This window comes from Mirounga leonina, unplaced genomic scaffold (genome assembly GCF_011800145.1).
Source record: "Mirounga leonina isolate KUSES-001 unplaced genomic scaffold, KU_Mleo_1.0 Mir_173, whole genome shotgun sequence".
Taxonomy (NCBI): domain Eukaryota; kingdom Metazoa; phylum Chordata; class Mammalia; order Carnivora; family Phocidae; genus Mirounga; species Mirounga leonina.
The window spans coordinates 46,420,715-46,442,173 of NW_023270447.1; the positions used below are offsets into that span (position 1 = coordinate 46,420,715).

The 21,459-nt window shown below is 37.0% G+C and overlaps 1 protein-coding gene across 1 annotated transcript in view; it reads right to left on the reverse strand.

Annotated features, from left to right (window-relative positions):
• Positions 1–20,492, reverse strand: part of HOOK1 (hook microtubule tethering protein 1) — a 63,153-nt gene extending 42,661 nt beyond the window's left edge. The window contains exons 1-5 of the mRNA XM_035018427.1: positions 20,311–20,492; positions 12,947–13,032; positions 6,864–6,936; positions 3,309–3,359; positions 1,986–2,118 (exon numbers count right to left, since the gene is read on the reverse strand). Coding sequence (XP_034874318.1) covers positions 1,986–2,118; positions 3,309–3,359; positions 6,864–6,936; positions 12,947–13,032; positions 20,311–20,373 — 406 coding nt within the window. The 5' untranslated portion in view covers positions 20,374–20,492. The remainder of the gene's footprint in view (positions 1–1,985; positions 2,119–3,308; positions 3,360–6,863; positions 6,937–12,946; positions 13,033–20,310) is intronic.
• Positions 20,493–21,459: the final 967 nt, after the last annotated feature.

A 21,459-nucleotide genomic window follows, 5' to 3' on the forward strand; every position in this document is an offset into this window, starting at 1 on the left:
AACAACAAGTGTTGGCGAGGATGTGGAGAAAAAGGAACACTTGTGTGCTGTTGATAGGAATATAAATTGGTGCGGCCACTGTAGAAGACAGTATGGAGGTTTCTCAAAAACACAGATAGAGAAATACCATATGATCCGGTAATTCCACTACTGGGTATTTACCCAAAGAAAACCAAAACACTAAATCAAAAAGATATATGCACCCCTATGTTAGTGCAGCATTATTTATAATAGCCAAGATATGAAAGCAACCCAAATGTCTGTCAAGAGATGAATGGAGAAGATGTAGTGTATGTGTGTATATATATACACATATATATACAATGGAATATTACTCAGCCATAAAAAAGAATGAGATCTGCCATTTTCAACACACGAATGGACCTAAAAGGTATAATGATAAGTGAGATAAGTCAGATAAAGACAAATACCATATGATTTCACTTAACATGTGAAATCTAAAACAAAATAAAACAGAACAAAACAAACAAATGGACTCTTAAATACAGAGAACAAGCTGGTGGTTGTCAGAGAAGGGGTGAGTGGGAGGATGAGTTAAACAGATAAAAGGGATTAAGAGGTACAAACTCCCACTCATAAAATAAATGAGTCACAGTGACGAAAAGTACAGCATAGGGAATACAGTAAATAATATTGCAATAACATTGTATGGTGATAGATGGTAACGAAACTTATCTTGGTGAGCTTTGAGTAATGTACAGAATTGTCAAATCAATTTGTTGTATGCCTGAAACTAATGAATGTCAATTATACTTCAATAAAAATAAAAAATAATTATAAATAACCAGTAACTGAAATAGAAACGAAGCATTAATCGAATAAAAAATAAGAAGGATAACAACAGAAAAATTCTAGATTTATAAATTAATTGCTATTTGTCAATTTGTAATTAAACATTTATGGAAGTTTTCCATAAGCAAATTCTCCTTATTTTGTGAAAAAAAACCCAATATATAGATCTTTGACATTTTCTCTAAGTGAGAAATAAAAGTCTATGAAGAAACACTCACTTGCCCTAGAAAAAAAATAGCTAGTTGATGATAGAGATGGACTAATACCAAAGTTTTCTGATACCCAATCCTTGTTCTTTTTTATTAATAAGCAATTAATTTCATATATTTTATTTTCCTCCTTCCTAAATTTGTTCTTATTGAATTTAACCTGTTTCATATTTTTACTTCATTAGATAGATAAGACTGAATTTATCTTCTAAGATCCTGGTTTAAAGTACTATACAAACTTAAGTACCCAACATATTCTTATAAAGGTGATGTACTAAGACCAAGTTTGGATGAATCATACAAAAAACATCAGCATCAAAAATCTCACTACCCAGACTGATGCAAGCCCTGAGGGAAATAAATCTTGGCCTGTTCAGTTCATCATTTCATTCACTACATGCATCCAAAAATGATCTTTTGTACTCATTAGGATATGGATCACAGTGTTTGTATATACCAATATAATATACCAATTCCATTTATGTCATCAGACTGCTTGACTGGAGGATACACTAGACAGGCATTCTTCTGAAAAGAGCAGAATATCACTTCAAGAGGCTTGGATTATAATTTAGTATCTGCATATTTATAAAAATCTTAATCAATCTAAACTTCTATCTTACATATGAAACAGAAAATGTATCAGATGAATAAGTACAATTTTTACTGAATATCCACTAAGTCCTAAGCACTGAACATACAAATTAAATTAATTAAACTAAAATACATTTAATTTAGTCACTGACTATAAATCTCAGAATCCAGGTACAAATAGGATACTTAAGATTTGTAGCTTTTTAATGGCAGAACTGGGCTAGACTTAAGACCTCCTGGGTTACATTTCCAGGTGCTCTGTGACAAGATGTAGTAGTACATTTTTATGCTACTTTCTATAACAATGTAGGTTGTTTCTAGAAAGTAAACTTCCCCAAATTAACTTTGAACTGATTGAAATTCACTTACCTTGCTTCTTTTCACAGTTGACTGCACAGCCTAAAATAAGCTGGAGCAATCTTCCAAGCTCCACAGAATCTGAACATTCAATTATTTGGTTTAAATCAGGGATAAGTTCTTCAGAAATCTGCTGCCCCAAAAACTGCAGTATTAAGACAATAAATTAGATCACTCATTTCTGTAGACTACAAAGAATTTATTACATTACATTACAAGGAAAACAAACTATAAATAGGATTGTGAAATGACTCAGATAAATTAACAAAATGATAAATCCGTAATTATTGACTGAAACCAGTTAGCAAAGTTGAAGCAACATCCCAAAATTTTGAGTAACCAACCAATAGCAACTAAAATGGTTTTACATCAAATAACTTTGATCCCACTGTCTGAGGGATTAAGAAACCCCTAGACTGATCTTTTATGACAAAAACTTATGCCTTTCCAAAAATAAACAGATTTATGTTAAGCTGAAAGATAAGCATATTTTGATGCATGACTGATTAATAGTAAACCACAGTATAAACCATGACACTTGCACATGAACAGCAAATCTAACAAATCTAATGGATTAATCTTTCCTGGCCTTATCTTTATTTTTTTTGGCTCATTAAAAAGTTTTCTTGGCATTAAAAAGCTCTAAAAATGAGTTTGAGGCATTAACAGGTTGAAAAATTTCAATCTTAAAATTACTGGAAAAAATTACAAGTATAAATATGTGACAACTTTAAAAAATAGAAACCAAGTCTTTTAATGGCAAAACCAAACCCAAAGTTTTTTAAACATAAGCAATAAGCTTTCTTATATCAAATAATCCCACTAGAGAACTTGTTATGATACTAAGAAAAAAAAAAACCTACTTGAATAATGTACTACCTAAAGTGACTTTAATACTACTTTCACTTTGCTTTTTTCCCCAATTTACTTGCACAAAAGCATAATTTCACAGTATACCTTTGTTGCTGTTTGCACTGAGAAGGTCAAAATAATACTTTACATAGGAAATACTTCAATTTAATTATAAAGTCTACTTTACAGCATAGCATAAAATCAAATCATTTAGAGATGACAGTAATTCTCTTGGAGAAAATAACAAATTTCAAGAGTATCAGTATAGAAGCAACATTATTTTACAAATCAATATATTACATTTAAGCCTGTTCATGTTCACAAAATTTGAGTGTTCTGAAAATGGCAAAAAAAAAAAATACATTCTAATTATGAATTACATTTTAGTAAGATGTTATAAACAAAAATCCAGGTTATTTTTTGGTGTCAATATAAATATCATATAGGATTTTGTATTTAAACAATGTCAGATGTTTTTCATACCTCACTGTAATAACTCATAATTCCTTGAAGTACCTTCTTTAAATTACTAGCCTAATGGGGAAAAAAAGAATAAGAGTTCAATAAATTATTTCAAATTAGCAATGAAAGAAAATTTATGCCAAGGTGAAAGACAATAAAAACTCTGGCCTCATAAAAATGACAACAAAAAAACATACATTCGAGTTTTATAAATACAGGTATATGATATTTTTTAAACATGAAAGCTTTAATCAGAATTTGATTAAAAGTATCTTTATGCTTTCATAGATTAACCAGAGTGGTTCTATCTATCTACCTATTTATTTATTTATTTTTAAAAGATTTTATTTATTTGACAGCAAGAGAGGGAACACAAGCAGGGAGAGTAGGAGAGGGAGAAGCAGGCTTCCTGCAGAGCAGGGAGCCCGATGCAGGGCTCGATCCCAGGACTCTGGGATCATGACCTGAGCCAAAGCAGACGCTTAACAACTGAGCCACCCAGGTGCCCTGAGTGGTTCTATTTAAAGTGAGCTGCAATGAAGTACCAACTTTAAAGATTTAACTATGAGCATGTCAACCTCCAGTCACAAGTGAGTATTAGGGTTTCTATTTATTCTCTTGCCACAAACAATAGACAACAGGACAAAATACAAGGAACGACGTTTTCCAAGCTTTAGCCACTGGACAATATGGAGGAGGAAAACAAAACAAGATGAGCCCAACTCTAGTCCAAGATTTCTCTCTGGAGGCAATTTTCATTCCATGAAATAAAATGGTAGAAACTAAACAAAGCCTGATGTTCTCACTGAGTTAAGGAGATAAGACATCAGAAGTTCAGGAAGGTCAAGGGAGTTAGAATTTGCAGGGCAGACAAAGAGGTGAGCCCTACAGCGAGAAGATGTTTCACAAATTTGCACAGTGTTTGTCACTTTCAGCTGAATACCAATTTGCATGTGCATGGGTGAAACTGAAATTAAACAAAAATAATTTCACTTTTTTTTTTATTTTTTTCCCCAGTCAAGAATAACTTCTGGGGCGCCTGGGTGGCTCAGTCGTTAGGCGCCTGCCTTCGGCTCAGGTCATGATCCCAGCGTCCCAGGATCAAGCCCTGCATCGGGCTCCCTGCTCCGTGGGAAGCCTGCTTCTCCCTCTCCCACTCCCCCTGCTTCTGTTCCCTCTCTGGCTGGATCTCTCTCTCTCTGTCAAATAAATAAATAAAATCTTTAAAAAAAAAAAAAAAAAGAATAACTTCCAAGGAAAAAACAATCCAAGGAATTTTAAGCTGAACAATTCCCAGAGCTTACACAGGGCCAGAAATTGTTCAAATTCCCACCAGTCACAGTGAAGAGACTATCTGCATCAACAAGCACTCACTAAAGACCCTGGTCACACCTTAGTAAAGGGTCTAACCTAGCCCTAGAGGAAAAATAATTCTAGATCTCCTAACCTCCAAAGCTTCGAAAGGATCAAACCGATTCACAAGTATCTTAACTGCCTGCAAGAACAAAGTCCAACACTCTTTAAAGGAAAACAAAAAATCCGTCACTCAACAATGAAATTCATACTGTCTAGCATCCAATAAAAAACTACTACATATGTGAAGAAGCGGGAAAATGTGGATCATAATAAGGAGAAAATTCAGTCAATAGAAATGGGCCAAGAAATGAGAGATGAAAGAATAAGAAGACAATAATGTTAAAACTGCTAGCTTCAATTTGTTCACAGATTTAACTGAAAACAGGAATATAAGAATAGAAGTGTTTTCTTAAAGCACAAAATAAAGAAATGGTCTCTAGATTAAAAAAAGGAAGACTCAACTGTTAGGTATCTACATGAAAGACCTAATATAAAGACAGATTAAAAGAATAAAAAAAAGATACACTAAAGCAAAAAATAATCATAAAACTAGAGTGGTTACTTTAATATCAGACAAATTAGACTGCAGAACAAAGATTTCCAGGGATAACAAAAGGCCTTTCATAATAATAAACAGATTCATTCATCAAGAAGACATTTAAAAATTGATGTATATAAACTTAATAACAGAATTCAAATTACATGATTTAAAAGTTAACTAGAACTGAGAGAAATCAACAAATCCACAATCACTGTTAGAGATTTAAGGACTCCTCTTCCATAACTGATAGAATAATCAGACAGAAAATCAATAAAGATATAAAAGATGCAACAGTACTATCAATACATTTGACATAATCCATCTGCAGAATACATGTTGTTTTCAGGTGCACACAGAACATTCACCAAGACAAACCATATGTTAGGTTGTAAAATAAGTCTCAATAAATGTAAAAGAATTTCTTAATACAGAGTTATGTTCTCAAACAAAAATGGAATTAAATTAGAAATCAATAAATACAAGAAAAGTACCTAAAAAATCCTCAAATATTTACAATTTGAAATAACTATTTCTAATCTACCTGTGGGTCAAAGGAAACCACATGGGAAATGAATGAATATTTTGAACTGAATGAAAATAGGAACACAGCATGTCAAAATGTGTGGGATGTGTAAGGCAATGTTTAATATTAGGAAAATAAAAGACCTAAAACTTATGATTTAATTTTCCACTTTAAGACACAAGAAAAAGAAGAGAATATGTAAGTAGAGGAAAGGAAATAATAGGGAAGAAATCTATAAAATAGAAAACAAAAGCTAGTTCTTAAAAAGAAACCAATAAACTTGAAAAATGTCAAGCCAAACTTATCAAGAAAAAAAGAAAAGACACAAATTGCCAACATCAGTAGAGAAAAAGGATACATCACTAAAGATCAGAGTCATCAACGTATTTTTAGCAAAACAGTTAAGAACAACTATATGTCAACAAATTGGATAACCTAAATGAAACCCAGTTAAGAACAGTTAAGAACAACTGTATGCCAACAAATTGGATAACCTAAATGAAACACACAAATGCCCTAAAAGACACAACAAAACTGACCTAAGAAGAAATGGAAAATCAGTCTGGTAGTTTCTTAGAAGGTTAAATATATACCTACACAATGGGATACAATTACACTCAGGAATTTACCCAAGAAAAATTAGATATATGTCATTGCAATTGTACCCAAAGTAGGTAAACACAGAAACAATTCCAATAGCCATTAACAAGTGAATGGGTAAGCAAATTGTGGTGTATCAATGTAATGAAATACTACTCAGGGAAAAAAAAGAAAGAAAGAACTAATACAGACAACATGGATGAGTCTCAAAAACATCACAGCGAGTGAAAAATGCCAGACACAAAGAGTAACAGAGTATATAATGTCTGATTCCATTTATATGGAACTCTAAAAATCTACAGTGACAGAAAGCAGATCCATGGGGCCAAGGGAGGAGTGGGGATTAACTGGGAAGAGGCATGTAAGTGCATGTTTTGGGTTAATGGAAATGTTCCACATCTAATTATGACAGTAGTTACATAAGAACATACATAACTCAAACTGTACACAATAAAATGCACCCTTAAATTAATTTTTAAAAATGATTTAATTGAGTTTAGTGTTAATTTTAAAATCACTGTTTGGATTAAGTGCTTCTACTACTTATTTTGTATACCTTTATTCTCCAGTTGTCACCAATATCCTCTTTAATTCGGCTTAACCAAGATTCATTGAACCAAGCTACATCACTGAAACAAAAATACAAGTGCAAAACATTAAGATGTTTTTGTTACATAGAAAGCATCAAATTAAATCAATATATCAATATTTATATCTTAAAGCCTGCCCTTAATAAGAGTAGTAAATATTATTTAAATGAACCCACTGAATTTTTAGTAATTCCTAAGGATTTCTTTTGTAATTTCTCATAATAAATTACTTAATTCATTAACATCTTCAATTTAATAAACATTTACTAAGTATCTCATACTAGATACTCTGGTAGCAGGAAGATGTAAAAGTCCCAATCCTAAAAGGGGGGGGGGGGGGGAGAAGAAAACTAACATTTTAATGTGTCTACTCTGTATCAAGCACTGTGCTTGCTGTTTTTCCATAGTGCAACATTTCAATATCATAGTAATTGGCAAAGGATTGGTTATGATTATCCTCAATCTTACTCTTCAGGGAACTGAGGATGAGAGAAGATAAGTGATTTTCCCAAAGTGACACTAGTATATGGCAAAGCCCAAAATAAATCTATTTGATTGTAATTGAGTAGAATGAGTGTAATGAGAAGTCTACAAGGACAAATTTAGTTTTAAACTTGTAAAGTTAAGTCATATTAATATGGAAGGCCAAGACAAAGAATTGCTATATCAGTTTTTTAGGTTTCAAAGAATAACATTTGACTATAGTGAACTGTGTTAATAGATCATACATATTCTAAACAAATATTTGGATGCTTGCTCTGAGTAAGGAATTGAGCAAGATTAATATGAAGATGAATAATTTACTACATGACTCTTAGGGAAATAACTATTAAAGTGGGAAAGAAAAGAGCACAAAAACTATACTCAAAGGAGAATGAGAGAAATGCTGTAATCGTTAAACAAACACTACAAACTAACAGAATAATAGTACTAGCGGAGGTCTTCGAAGTCTCATCTAAATTTTTACTTCACACATAAGCCAACAAAAGTGAGGGAAGAGGGGCGCCTGGGTGGCTCAGTCGGTTAAGTGTCTGCCTTAGGCTCAGGTCAGGATCCCAGGGTCCTGGGATCGAGTCCCATTTTGGGCTCCTTGCTCAGTGAAGAGTCTCCTTCTCCCTCTTGCTCTGCCTATTTGTGCTCTCTCCTCCTCTCTCTCTGCCAAATAAATAAAATCTTTAAAAAAAAAAAAAGTGAGGGAAGAAATCAAAGGGATTCTTTTCCAAGGCCTGAAGTTAAAAATTTAAAGCTGAAACTAGAACACAGTGCTTAGCTTTTCAGAAATCATTCTGCCTCAGATGCTCTAATATAGAAGATACCACTTCTGACTGGGGTAACCAAAAATGACTTAGCTGTTTCTTTTCTTTTCTTTTTTTTTTTTTTTTTTAATTATAATGTAAGCCCTTGCATGGCAATCCAAATTTATTGAACTACTGATGCTAAGTTATACAAAATTGCACCACTTTAATTAAGGCTTTTAGTTTACATTTGGCCACCTCAAAGTAGTTGTAACATTAGGTTGGTCAATTTAAATACTGTGGCTCCCTGTTGGATAGACACACAATCTTTACACCCAAACGGTTAATGCATACAAAGCAACAAGGCATTGTTAAATAAAACAGCAATAGTTACTGCAACTTAGGCCTTGTGACCAATTACACATGATTAAAATTACTTCCCACATTCACATCCACAGTACTCGTCCACCATTTAACATCTCAACCAAAACGTTACACATGTGAAACAATCACTAACAGGCAAAAATACTAAACCTGTATATTTGGTATTGCAAATACACTTATGCATGAGCAAGCAAGGGATTCACAGTGAGAATCTACAGCTGCAGAAGCCTGAAAATGATTTACAAAAATTGTTAAATCATTAAAAAATTGTTTGAAAATATACACTTCTTGTTGTAGACCCCCACTGTACACACAACTATAAACATTGTTCCCTATGTAAACAAAAAAAGGAAACATATAATAAAAGATTTGAAAAGTCTGGACATTTCCTTCCCAACAGATATTAAAGGCAATGTCTTTAATCTAAGACATTATACTGAAAGGACTATCGTATTTTAAAGACAAGATCACTGTCTCCACAGGTTTTTTTAAAAATTAAAAAAAACTATATAGCTGTGTTAATCAAAGTGCTTATTTGTACAATACAATGATAATGACCTTGAATTTCTTAAAAAAAATTACAATAAGACTTAGCCGTTTCTAATTCATCTATGTGGAATCTGTAGCCATTTTCTTCTGAGCAAATTAACATTAATTTTATTCAACCTTTCCCAGATGCTAAGGCTACAATTACCAAAATAATTTGGCTAGATGTATAAATGGTATATTTCTAACAAAGTATTTACCTAAAAAGTCTGATCCATAAATGAGTCAAACTGTATCAAAGCAAATGCACTTTCTTTTGACATCAGATTAAGTGAAATAGGTAAACCAGTTGTGATGGTTACTTTTATGTATCACCTTGGCTAGGTCATTTTTTGCTCAAACATGCTTGGATGTGGCTATGAAAGTATTTTTTAGATAATATTATCATTCAAATCAGTGGACTTTAAGTAAAACACATTACCCTCCATAATATGGGTGGACTTCATCCAATCAGCTGAAGAAAAAGAATAACCTCTCTCAAGAAAGAGTGAACTCTGCCAACAGATCGTCTATGGACTCTAGTTACAACATCAGCTCTTCTCTAAATCTCTGGCCTGCAGGCCTGACCTGTGAATTCTGAACTTGCCAGCCTCCACAATCACATGAGCCAATTCCTAAAAACAAACCTCTCTCCCCACCGTGTATGTGTACACATATACAATAGTATATGCCCACGTCTTATTGATTCTATTCCTCTGGAGAACACTGACTACTAAACCAGTCTTCTAACTGACCCTAAAGATATCTTGATATAGGATTCTTTAATTACCTCTAGAAAATGGATCTCAACATAACCTCTTCTAGCTTTCCTCCTTTTATCTTGTGTTCCTCCTTGTCTTTCTTTCTACTCCAAATCAACTCCAGCCCTGTGTCTTAGTCTGCTCAAACTTCCATAACAAAAGACCACAAACTGGGTGGCTTACACAACCGTAATTTATATCCCACAGTTCTGGAAGCTGGAAGTTCAAGATCAAGATGCTGGCAAAATAGGTTTCACTCTCAGGTCTCTTCTCTAAGCTTGTAGGTGGCTGCCATCTCGCTGTGTGATCACATGACCTCTTCTTGGTATGCTCAAGTGAACTCTCTAATGTCTCTAAGGATCATAATCCTATCAGATCAGGGCCCCACTCTTATGACCTTATTTAACCTTAATTATTTTTCAGAGGCCTCATCTCCAATATAGCTACACGGGGGTTAGGGCTTCAACATATACATTTGGAATGGATACAAACATTCAGTCTATAATATCCTGAGAAATACTTTCTAACTTGATTTAGGATTTCTAGCCTCCAGAATTATGAGAACAAATTTTTGTTGTTTTAAGCCATCCACTCTGTGGTACTTTGTTATGGAAACCCTAGGAAACCAATGCAGTTAGTTATAATTTTTCCCCATGTGTTTTTTAAATATCTACATATATTTTAAAAATACATATATATATTACGTATTCAGACCAGAGATAATAATTAGGAACTTGTAGAACCCTAACAGTAAGTCTGTGACTCCCCATGTCTAACTTATATGGTTTGGGCATTGATTTTCATTTTTTAAAGATTTATTTATTTATTTTTTAGAGAGAGTAAGTAAGCACAGGGCAGTGAGGGGGGGAGTAGTGGCAGAAAGAGAGGGAGAGAGAATCTTAAACAGACTCCATGCTGAGTGCAGAGCCTAATGTGGAGCTGGATCTCACAACCCTGAGATCAGGACCTGAGCTGAAACCAAGAGTCAGACACTTAACCAACTGTACCACCCAGGTGCCCCAGGCATTGATTTTTATGATCTTATTCTTTAGCATACTTGCCTCAGGTAAATAATAAAAGAATTATTCATTTAATGTTACTACTTCCTTAGAAAGCAAAATTTCCCTTTTCATCTTCAGTAACAACTTTGATGTGATTTGATATGAGTCACAATTGCAATCAATGCAGTACATAATAGACTGTAACATATACAAAGTGCTTTGAAGTGTTCAAAGAAATATGGTAAAATGTGCTCTTTTAGCAGGAATATGATATACTGATCCAACTAGGAAAAAATGTATGCTTCTAAGTTTCACTAACAAATCCAGACCTCTGGAAAGCTACCAAACAAGAAAGGGATTCAAAAAGAAAAATAAATTTTAAATAATCCTTAGATGATAAGGAGGCTTAGATAGCTAAGTACATGCAAAAACAGGCAAAGCAAAAAAGAGGTTTCGATCCAATTTTAGGTCAGTCTTATGTTTTATGAAGAAAGAGAGCTTTCTGATCGGTGGGCTATTATATTATTCTTGCAGAAAAGTATTAGAAGATAGTAAGAGACAAAAAAGAAAACAAAAAAGAAGAGGAAAATCAGAGAGACAGAGGATCAGCAGTGACAGCAGAATCCAACAGATTATGGAAAATGAGTTGGTGATAAAGGGTAGAGTTGAGCTAAATTTGAATTGGCCCTACTCTAAACATCAGGTACAGTGTTAAAGTATAGGGAGTCAAAGAGCCATTGTATCACATCATGGTAAAAACAGGTCTCATCCATTGTGTTATAGCATAAAAGCTACCAGAGCCACCACAACACATATAAATAAGAGCTCTGGATGGCACTGTTGAAGTTAATGGACGCATACCAGCCTTACAATCCACACCAACCACAATGTAGCTGCATCTACACCAATACCCACAACATATGGCAATAAGCAAAGGCAAGGCATACATTCTAACGACAAAAAACAATGAAGACTTTTCCCAAATCAATATCAAGAATGCTTGCTTCTGACCAATGAAATCACTTTGAAACTAAACAGGGTATAAATAAAAAAACGTTTAAGAACCATTTTTAAGAAAACAGGGGAGGGAAGGCATATTTTAGAAGACTACCAAAAAAAATGTTAACATGTTAAGTTTGTCTCTTAACGTGTTAATCTTGAGTTAACCATAAAATCTGTCTATTCAAATTACATCATGTTGAAGATGCCAAGCAACTAGAATTTTGACATTTTAAGTTGTCTTTCTGAGGGTGAGAAGGAATTTTGGCAAATCCATCTAGGGGGTTTTCAATGTCAATCACAACAAACCTTGACAAAATGATGGCAATAATTAAATAAACAATTTCTGGCTATAAAACAAGTGGTAGAGGTAGGATTCTGGTCTCATTGAAGAATTATCATAAAAGTAAGCAAATACAAAATCAATATGACTATCAATTAATAAATTGGCTCCATTTGTTCCTACTAAGGGTAGAGCTCATATTGTAGATGTTATAATCATAATCCTTGCACAATGTCTGGCAAAAATTGGGAAATAATGGATTTATGAGCTTCTGCTACTATATAATTATACCTAATGGGTCTAACCCAAACAGAATTATTAGTTAAGATTCCCCAATATTTGTGACTTCAAATTTGTTTTATACCTCATTTCATTATTAGTGGAGTTATAGAAGTTCTACTTGTAATTCAAATATAGATTTTAAAATTTATTATTTTTCCAAATCTGGTATTTATATTTCAGTTATCTCTAAAGTAATAATCTTCATGCATTGATACCTTCCAATGACAGTAATATAACTGGGGGGAAAAAACATTATAAACAATTATACCAGTCATTTAAACTGTTTCTTTTCCAGTTACTCTAACTTGTGAATGTGACCAGAACAAGCTTAAAATTAAAATCTCTTAAATAGATAAGAATCCTGTTTGCTCATTTAGTTAAGATCTATCTCTGTGAATAAGCAAGGAATAATCAAGTGGTAAACTTTTTTGTTCCCCAGATGCAATAGTGCCTTGGTACCATATGGCTGTCAGGACTTCATAGGATACAGTTTCAGTGACTTTTAGAATATGAGTCTAAGCTTTCTTCCTTGGTACTGGGTTTACAATTCTTTCAAAATCAGTCTAGACCACTACTTACATTTGATGAAGAACTTGTGCCATGGCAACTCCATTAGTCAGCTGTGTGACATCCTGACAAGGTGCATCAGTATTGAATGTCTGCAGCTAAAATGACATAGAGCAGATGACTTTGCTGCCTCTTTATACTTACAGGGTAGTGTTACCAACCCTCCCAAACATACATACATATATACATATATACACACACACACACACATATATATATATGAACGAACATCATCAAGCTAAAAATTGTCCTGTTTTGTTTAAATTCAGACTGTGCCAAACCAATGAAACTATATTAATAAGTTTCTACAGCTATGTAATATTTTTATAAAAGTAAACACTTAACAATTCATAAAATCATGAATAATCATACCTAAAATAGTTAAATACACTGATGTAATGTATGAAGTACTTCAGAATTTCTGAAAGCCGCATATAATGCTCTTAAGATAGACAGCATTGTGTTCATTTTTAGAATAACATCAGAAAAAGCTTTAGGAAAACCTATTATTTCAAATTAAAACTTCATTCACATCATGTGGTAGGACAACAAAGGCTAGAAATGTCAAGTCTAAAACTACTTAATTGGGGCGCCTGGGTGGCTCAGTTGCTAAGTGTCTGCCTTTGGCTCAGGTCGTGATCCCAGGATCCTGGGATCCAGCCCTGCATCGGGCTCCCTGCTTCACGGGAAGCCTGCTTCTTCCTCTCCCACTCCATTATTTTATTAAAATAAAAAAATTTTATTTTAAATAAAATCTTTAAAAAAAAATAAAAATAAAAAAATAAAACTACTTAATTGACCAGTGAGCTCTGAAATAAGGCAGGGTCTTAGCCTGCCATCCAACAATTAGTCTCAGGGCATGAACGGTCCAGAGCCCACCCATCACATCAAGTTGTTTCTATCTACTTCGGCTTTAGATATTACTCTTTTCAAATCTCTATTTGTTAAACATTCATGTACCTATTAAAAAGAGAAGTGGGGGTGCCTAGGTGGCACAGTCGGTTAGGTGTGTGACTCTTGTTTTGGTTCAGGTCGTGATCTCTGGGCTGTGAGATCAAGCCCTGTATCGGGCTCCACGCTCAGCGCAGCATCTGCTTAACTCTCTCTCCCTCTCCTTCTGACCCTCCCCCGCAAATAAATAAAAGAGAGAGAGAGAAGTGGAACTGTGGCATCTTTTTCTAATAAGCAAATACAAGACAGAAGAATTTTTGAAAAGCAAATTACAACAGAGCTACAATGGTTCATATGCTTCCTAGAAAACTCATCTGAACCCATAATGATCTTAAATTAAATACACTATGATTCTCTTTTCCTATACATATTCATCTCCTTTACTATTCAATTATTATTCCTTAGTTTACCACTTAAGTATTGTAATCTGATACAATTCTCTCCCCATGATTCACTTTTAGTGATTGTTCATTTTGAGATTCTACAAATCTATCTCCATTATCCTAATACAACATAGAAGGATGACACAGACAAATAAATCTAGACATAGTTACTTTCAAAGTATACATACAAAGATACTTTACTGAGCTCCTTACTCTATGTGGGCACTGTAATATATGATGGGGTTACAAAGGAAAATCACCAGTTTTCTACCCTCAAGCAGTTTCAGTCAAGAGTTAAGGAGAGTAGAAAAAGACATAAATTATTTCTAGAAAATGCCATTCCCAGTCTCATGACTACATTATGCACAAATTATTCTGAAATAGATGGGAGTTAACTAATTTAATTAGGGCTTGTACTTAGGAAAGAATTCTTAGAGATGATTCCTGAACAGAAGGTCTTGAGTAAAGAAAGGGCCAAGACAAGGAAGCTTCAGGAAATAGAAACATTATAAGAGCAAAAATACATGAAAAGAAATGGTATTTTTACGCAGCATACAGTTCAGTATTACTGGATTTCCAGTGCAAAGAGGAAAGAGAAGTGGTGACAACCAAGGGGGTTGGGGGTAAGAAAACAGACATGGGTCAGGACTCTGGAGGGCCATGACAAGCCTGGACTTACCCTTGATGGTATCATCCTTATAATAGGAAACAGTAGAATAGTTTCTACCTCAAAAGATGGTTGTGAGAATTAAATGAATCAGCAAACAGCAAATTTAGATCAGCACCTGGCACATGGTACAAGCTCAACAGCTGTTAGCAATTAACTGTGATTCAGGGTTTCTCAAAGTTTGGGGTTGAAGAACAATAAGTATCAGAATCTCTAGACATATTAAACCAGAAAATCCCTAAGAGATTGTTATGCACATCAGTTTTTTAGAACCATCGCTCTGGGTGATAATGAATCCCTGAAGAGTAGTAAGGAAGAGAGTGACACCTTTAGCATATTTTGAATAGCAGCAATAGTGACAGAGAAAGGAAGAGAGTATTTTACACCTGAGTCGGTTAGAAGGTTCCTGCAATGGTCTTGTTGATAAAATGGATGGCTTAGAGCTAATTAAGGTAATGCTAACTAAGAAGACAGAATGAATTGATGGAATTTAAAATATAAAATAATAAGGATTTTGCAATTAAGTGGATGTACAGGGAAGAAAAACCCCAGGGCATCTTTAAAAAGAAGACAATCATATACTTTCAGGTAAAATGTGGCTCCCACTTTTCAACCCTTCCTACTGACACTTTGCTTCATTAACTTTTTACAAAATGGATATGATTAGTTATCTAAAAAGGATGATTTCGGAAGCACAGAATATCAAGCAAAATAGTAAAGAAATATGTAAAAGTAGTAGTAGTTGCCTTGTTGCCCACCATGTCTAGATTAAGATCAATTTTTCCTTCCTAAGACATGGAAATCGGAGTCTCCTGAAAGTTCTTTAACTACTTGCAAAATAAATTAGATAACATAGAATATAAATTCATTTGGCCAAATAGAAAGGCTTTATAACCAAGAAGAGTGAATAAATTAAAAAAGCTCGGTATAGGTAAGGAGGCCAAAACAGAGGGATGAAGGAAAAATGTCTCCTCTCATAGTATTCTTCAGAGAGGTGAAGAAAAGCTAAAGTCTTTTAGTGAGTGGCCCAAAAGGGACAGACAGGGCTTCTATCAGTAACCACAGTGTTCTGGCAAATAACCATCTTAGTTTCTTCTTTATCTTTAAACAAAGCAAATAATCAGAACTGTGGAAATGTTGTTCCTGAATTGCTTCAATGTAAATGTCACCAAAATCAAGAAAAAAACAAGGATTTTCATAACTAACAGCCAATGAAAACTCAACTTTGGGTCAGCTCTATTCTCATATTCTCCTCCTCCAAATGCTCATTTCAGAAAGAAGATTATTGTTTTGAGTTTCATGGTTTTCATAAAAATGATTCAGCCTTTAATATTTTTTGTTAATTTGGGCATATATTTGGCATGAGTTTTTCCTTCACCTGCCTGTCAAAGTCAAAAAACACAAGAACTAAGAAAGCCATTAAAACAAATATGGTTCAACTCTGATTTTATTGGTGAAATCGAAGTCCAAAAATTTTAAATTTCCAAATGTCACAGAACTAAGAGGCAGAATTAAATTTATCTTCATATGAATACTTAAAACTCTTAAATACTCCCTCTACCTTGTAAATGGTGCCCAAATTTATCCTCCAGCCCTGAGTTTTTTTGCTAAGTAGCAGTATAACATTTCTAAGAACTATTTTAAGATAAGTTCCATATTATAAAATATAACTTAATAACTGCCAAAAAAGGCATCTCTTTACTAGCCAGCTTTTCTTTATGACTTCTCAAATTCTGTTAGTGTTGCTTCTACTGTCCCAGAATACTGTCTCATGCTGAAAGAACACAGTCTACTACCGTCTTCTCACCTCCATGATTTAACCCCATCATAACTTTTTAATCTTATATCTCCTACTACTTCCCCTCAACATGTAACATTACTCAATATGGCAGGAAGCACATTAAGAGATGAGAGATATCATGACAAGATGTGTATTCCACTACCTCTTTTTGATCTACTGCCAAAGGAGACCATTTACATTACCGCCAGGGGTTCTTCCCTGTGTTTAGAAATTCATTTCCCCTGATTTCTACTTGTTGAAATCCATCAATCCTCTATAATAGTTAGAAGTTCATCCCTGGTATCTAAAAGAACCTACTTAATGGTGAAATACTGGTCTCTGAGGTCAGGACTAAGACAAGGATATTGACTATCACCACTTTGATTCAATGTTGTACTGGAGATTCCAGTCAGTTTCTTGTTCCTGGGGACAGAGCAGAAAACTGGTCATACAAGGGCTCTGACCCCAAGGAACAAATAGGATGACTTCAGAAAGTGTTACATGTTATAGACACAAAGGAAGTGGGTAACAGGTTACAAAGGATAGGAGTGGGGGGCAGGGGGCAGGTAGGTCATTCACTGTTACTGATTCTGAAAGATGACAACAGATCTGAAGAACTGAATGGTGAAAAGAAGCCAGCCACTAGAAGAACTAGAAAGAGACTATTCTAGGCAGAGGACAGAAAAGTTAAGAAAGACCTGATGTATTAAAAACAGCTTAACTTCCTCAAGAAATAGAAAGTCAGTGCAGCACAGTAGGCATGGGGAGTGTGGCATCAGGAGAGTCTGGGGAAACTTGGGGAAGTGTAGTGACATCAACAATGCAGTGGCTGGCAAAGGCAAAATAAGATACCAATGTTCACTGGGAATCATCTGGAGAGGTAAAGAGAGGCCAACAGATAGGTACCCTAGAAACCAAGGCAGAAAATCATTTCACAAAGGAAACATCAAGTAAGATAAGGATAATATATAATAGTTTGCCAAATCCAGGAGGTGAAGGCCTTAGAGAAAAGAAACTCAAGTGCAGTGGGTTGAAGAGGGAATGAAAGTTCAAGAAATATAAAGGATGAGTATTAAAAAACTCAAATAATTTGACTGCATAGGGAAGGGGAAATACTGTGTGGTTCTAATAGAGAGTGATGGCTCTTCGTTCTTTCTCTTTAAGATAGGGAAGATTTGAATAAGTTTTGTATAATATGTTGAGAGGAAGGAGCCAAAGGAGAGGAAGAAGTTGTAAATACAGAAAGAGGACAAATGATAGAGCAAAGTTTTAGACGAGGTAGAACGGATGGGATCTAGAACTAGAGCCAAAGATAAGGAGGTCATTCTCCTGAGGGGAGAAAAGCTAGGGGCTCAAACAGGGACTGATAAAAGTTTGCAAAGAGAAACATGAGGGGAACTGTGTGGTTGTTCTTAGTCTTTATATGGCTGGGCATTGTTATGGGAACAGGTAGACTTGGCTGTAGCAGCATTTGTAGAGGCAACAATCTGCACAATAATTCCACTATCTCTGTAGTGTTTCAGCAGCCTTAGAACTGGAGACGCAAATAACCTATTACTTCCTGTCATCTATACCATTTTTGCAGTTTTTAAGGAATATTGCCTCGCATTGTAAAAATGCACAGCTCTGTCTACCACTCCAGCAAAAAATGTAAAGTTCTTTGATTATTCTCAATATCTGTCTTTCTCAGTGCCTTGAACAAAGTAGGAACTCAATAAAGACTGGTTCAAAGAATGGATATAGTCACATAACATTTTAAAATACTGCAATACAATTCAAGAAAATCCTATACTTCACCACTACCTCATATAAGTCAATGACATCATAAAGACTAAGTTTACTACTTAAGTCAGATGTTTGGAGCAATAAAGTAACAGATTAGGATACACCCTTTAATTAGCCGCTTGTTTTAACAAAACACATCATTAAAAGTAATGTTGCCTTATTTCATGACAGTCTTAAAATACAGCATCTAAATCCCAATCCTTATTTTATTTTATTTATTTATTTATTTTAAAGATTTTATTTATTTATTTGACAGAGAGAGACACAGCGAGAGAGGGAACACAAACAGGGGGAATGGGAGAGGGAGAAGCAGGCTTTCCGCGGAGCAGGGAGCCCGATGCGGGGGCTCGATCCCAGGACCCTGGGATCATGACCTGAGCAGAAGGCAGACGCTTAACGACTGAGCCACCCAGGCGCCCCCCAATACTTATTTTAAATGAAAATACAGATGAACAGTTAGCTAATTGCTTTTAACTCAGAAACCCTATATACTTGCATTCCACTTACAACAAAAGCTATTTACCTCTACACTGTAAATGCTGCTTTAAATTATGGTTATTTCCAGTAGACTTCATAGGTGGCCAGAAACCTCTGATTTCTCTCATTTTTTTGAACTACTCAAATTAGGAGATTGCTAGGGAATCTCACCAACCAATTATCACCTCCTGATCCAGTCTGTATACATTCCATTATGCACACACCCCTCTACACACAACTAAACAACTAGCTTGGGGATGGGCACCATCAACAGCACCTTGTGGACAGACCATTAAGCATCAAACTTGCCCAATAAGGACTAGAAACTACACCTGAATGCCAGCTCTCTGATGGCTGAGCATCTCCAAAAGGTGAGACGTCATTTTACTGAGGGGAATACTGGGGACAGATTCTGCCTGTCCAAACCTAACACAAATTAATTAGAAATACTAAACACGCACAGGGGCACCTGGGTGGCTCAGTGGGTTAAGCGTCAGGGTCTTCATCTCAGGTTCCTGAGTTCAGGCCCTGCTGGGCGCAGAGCCTACTTTAAAAACAAAAACAAAAACCTAAACACGCACAAAGTGCAAACGAAATGCCAAGTGGCATTTCGTTTGCACTTTGTGCGTGTTTAGGTTTTTTCTTTAAAGAATATGCTGTCCACTGGAGGGCGAAGGGGGGGCCCGCAAGAAAAGGGGAATACAAGCCCCCCACCCCCCAACATGTCTTCTTCTGCACACAGGAAATACGTGGAAATATCCCTTCTAAATGACTTCTACAAAATCGGATGTCCTGAGATCCTGGAGAAGCTCTCATGATCCAGGAACCAAAACCACCTCTTGGTCACCTGTGTCCAAGCAGAGCAAAGTGGTTTGGGTGGGAGAGGAGTTTCGGAGGGGGCCTTCGCTCCCAAGTGGCACAAAGATCCGTATAAGAAGGCTGTTCAGCAGACAGAAGGCGAGAGAGTCGGTGGCCCAGAGGGAGAAAATAGGGCAGCAAGGAGTAAAGGGGACGGACACTTGGCTCCAGCCACAGCTGTCAGAAGCATGATCGGGGGGAGTAAGAGGAACCTCCTCCGTCCCTACCTCCAGAGCTCCCTTTACCCTTCCCTCGTCTCCAGACACAAACATACACACACTCAAACACACACACGCCTGCCTCGCGACCCGCAGGTGGCACTCCCGCGGTCAAGGGCGACAGGAGACGCGGAGGGCAATGAGCCCGGTCCGCGGCGCAGGTGGCCCAGCTTACTCCTCAGGCTCACCTGCGGAGAACTGGGGGCCCCGGGCACCTCGCCTCCGCCCCTCGGCCCCCCTCGCCCTCTCGTACTCACCCAGATGATAAGGCTGTCGCACAGCGGCAGCTCGGACTGCGGAAGCGGCTGCGTCTCCTCCATGGCCGGGGCCGCCGTCGACTACGCCGCTGACAGGGACACCTCCCTCCTCCCCGCGCTCCGCCAGGAGCCGGCGTCGACGACGACCTACTCGCCGGCGGGGAAAGCTCGGTAGCCAGGCCCAGCCCGCGCGGCTCACGCGCGAAGCCTCGCGCTGCCGACGTCGCCGGCGTAACCCCCTCCTCGCCCCCGCCCCCGCCCCTGCTCCGCCCCCCTCCGCAGTTAGCCCCCTCCTCGGTCTGGCCCGACCGCGCGGCTCAGCACCTGAGCCCCGCCCCCCGCCCCGCCCCCGCCCGCCCCTCCCTCTCTTCCCCCCACCTCCCGCCCACTCCCGCACACCTCTCCCCGCCGCACTGAGTGACCAGAGCGCGCACCAGTCACAAAGAAAGTAGGTGCCCGAGAGGGGCGGCAGGGGCGGCAGGGGGCGGGAAGAGCGGGGATAGGTTGCGCAGGAGGGATTGCTGATTGGACGCACCCTCTGGGCTCCGACCAATCAGTGTGAGACAAGACAGCCTCCGGGAGGGAGCGCGAGAGGGTGGGAAGGGGTTTGTGACCTGGCAGGTGCGGTGAGGACGGGGGCGGGGAGCGCGCGTGCGCGGCGGGGCATTGTAGAGGCTGAAGCTCGCGCAGCCCCAAGGGCAGAAGAGGCAGCGGGGCTCCAAGCGTAAGTAGGGCGGGCTCAGACATCTTCGCGCCTTCTTTCTCGAGGTAGGGCAGCGCCTGGCTACACCTGTGGAGACCCACGCTCTGCTGCCATCATGTCTTCAGAAACAGATCCTACCCAAGAATAAAAAACTCTCGCGATAGGGAGAGCTGATTTTTTTCCTGGGCGCTCAATGGCAAAGGACATTTTAATTTGCAGGCATGGCAAAGAAATGTGTTTGCTAAGGGGGGGAAATACCATAAAGCTGCTTAAATTAAATAAGCTCTCACAAGATCACAAGCCACGGGCAATTTTATTTGAAATGGGGCAAAAGGGAAGACCATTTTCAGGTAGGAAAATGGAAAATGAAATCACCTTGAAGTTTTCAAAAAACATGGAAGATATCAGTGTAAAATGCTTCCGATTTTCCTTTGGAGGTTGAAAAC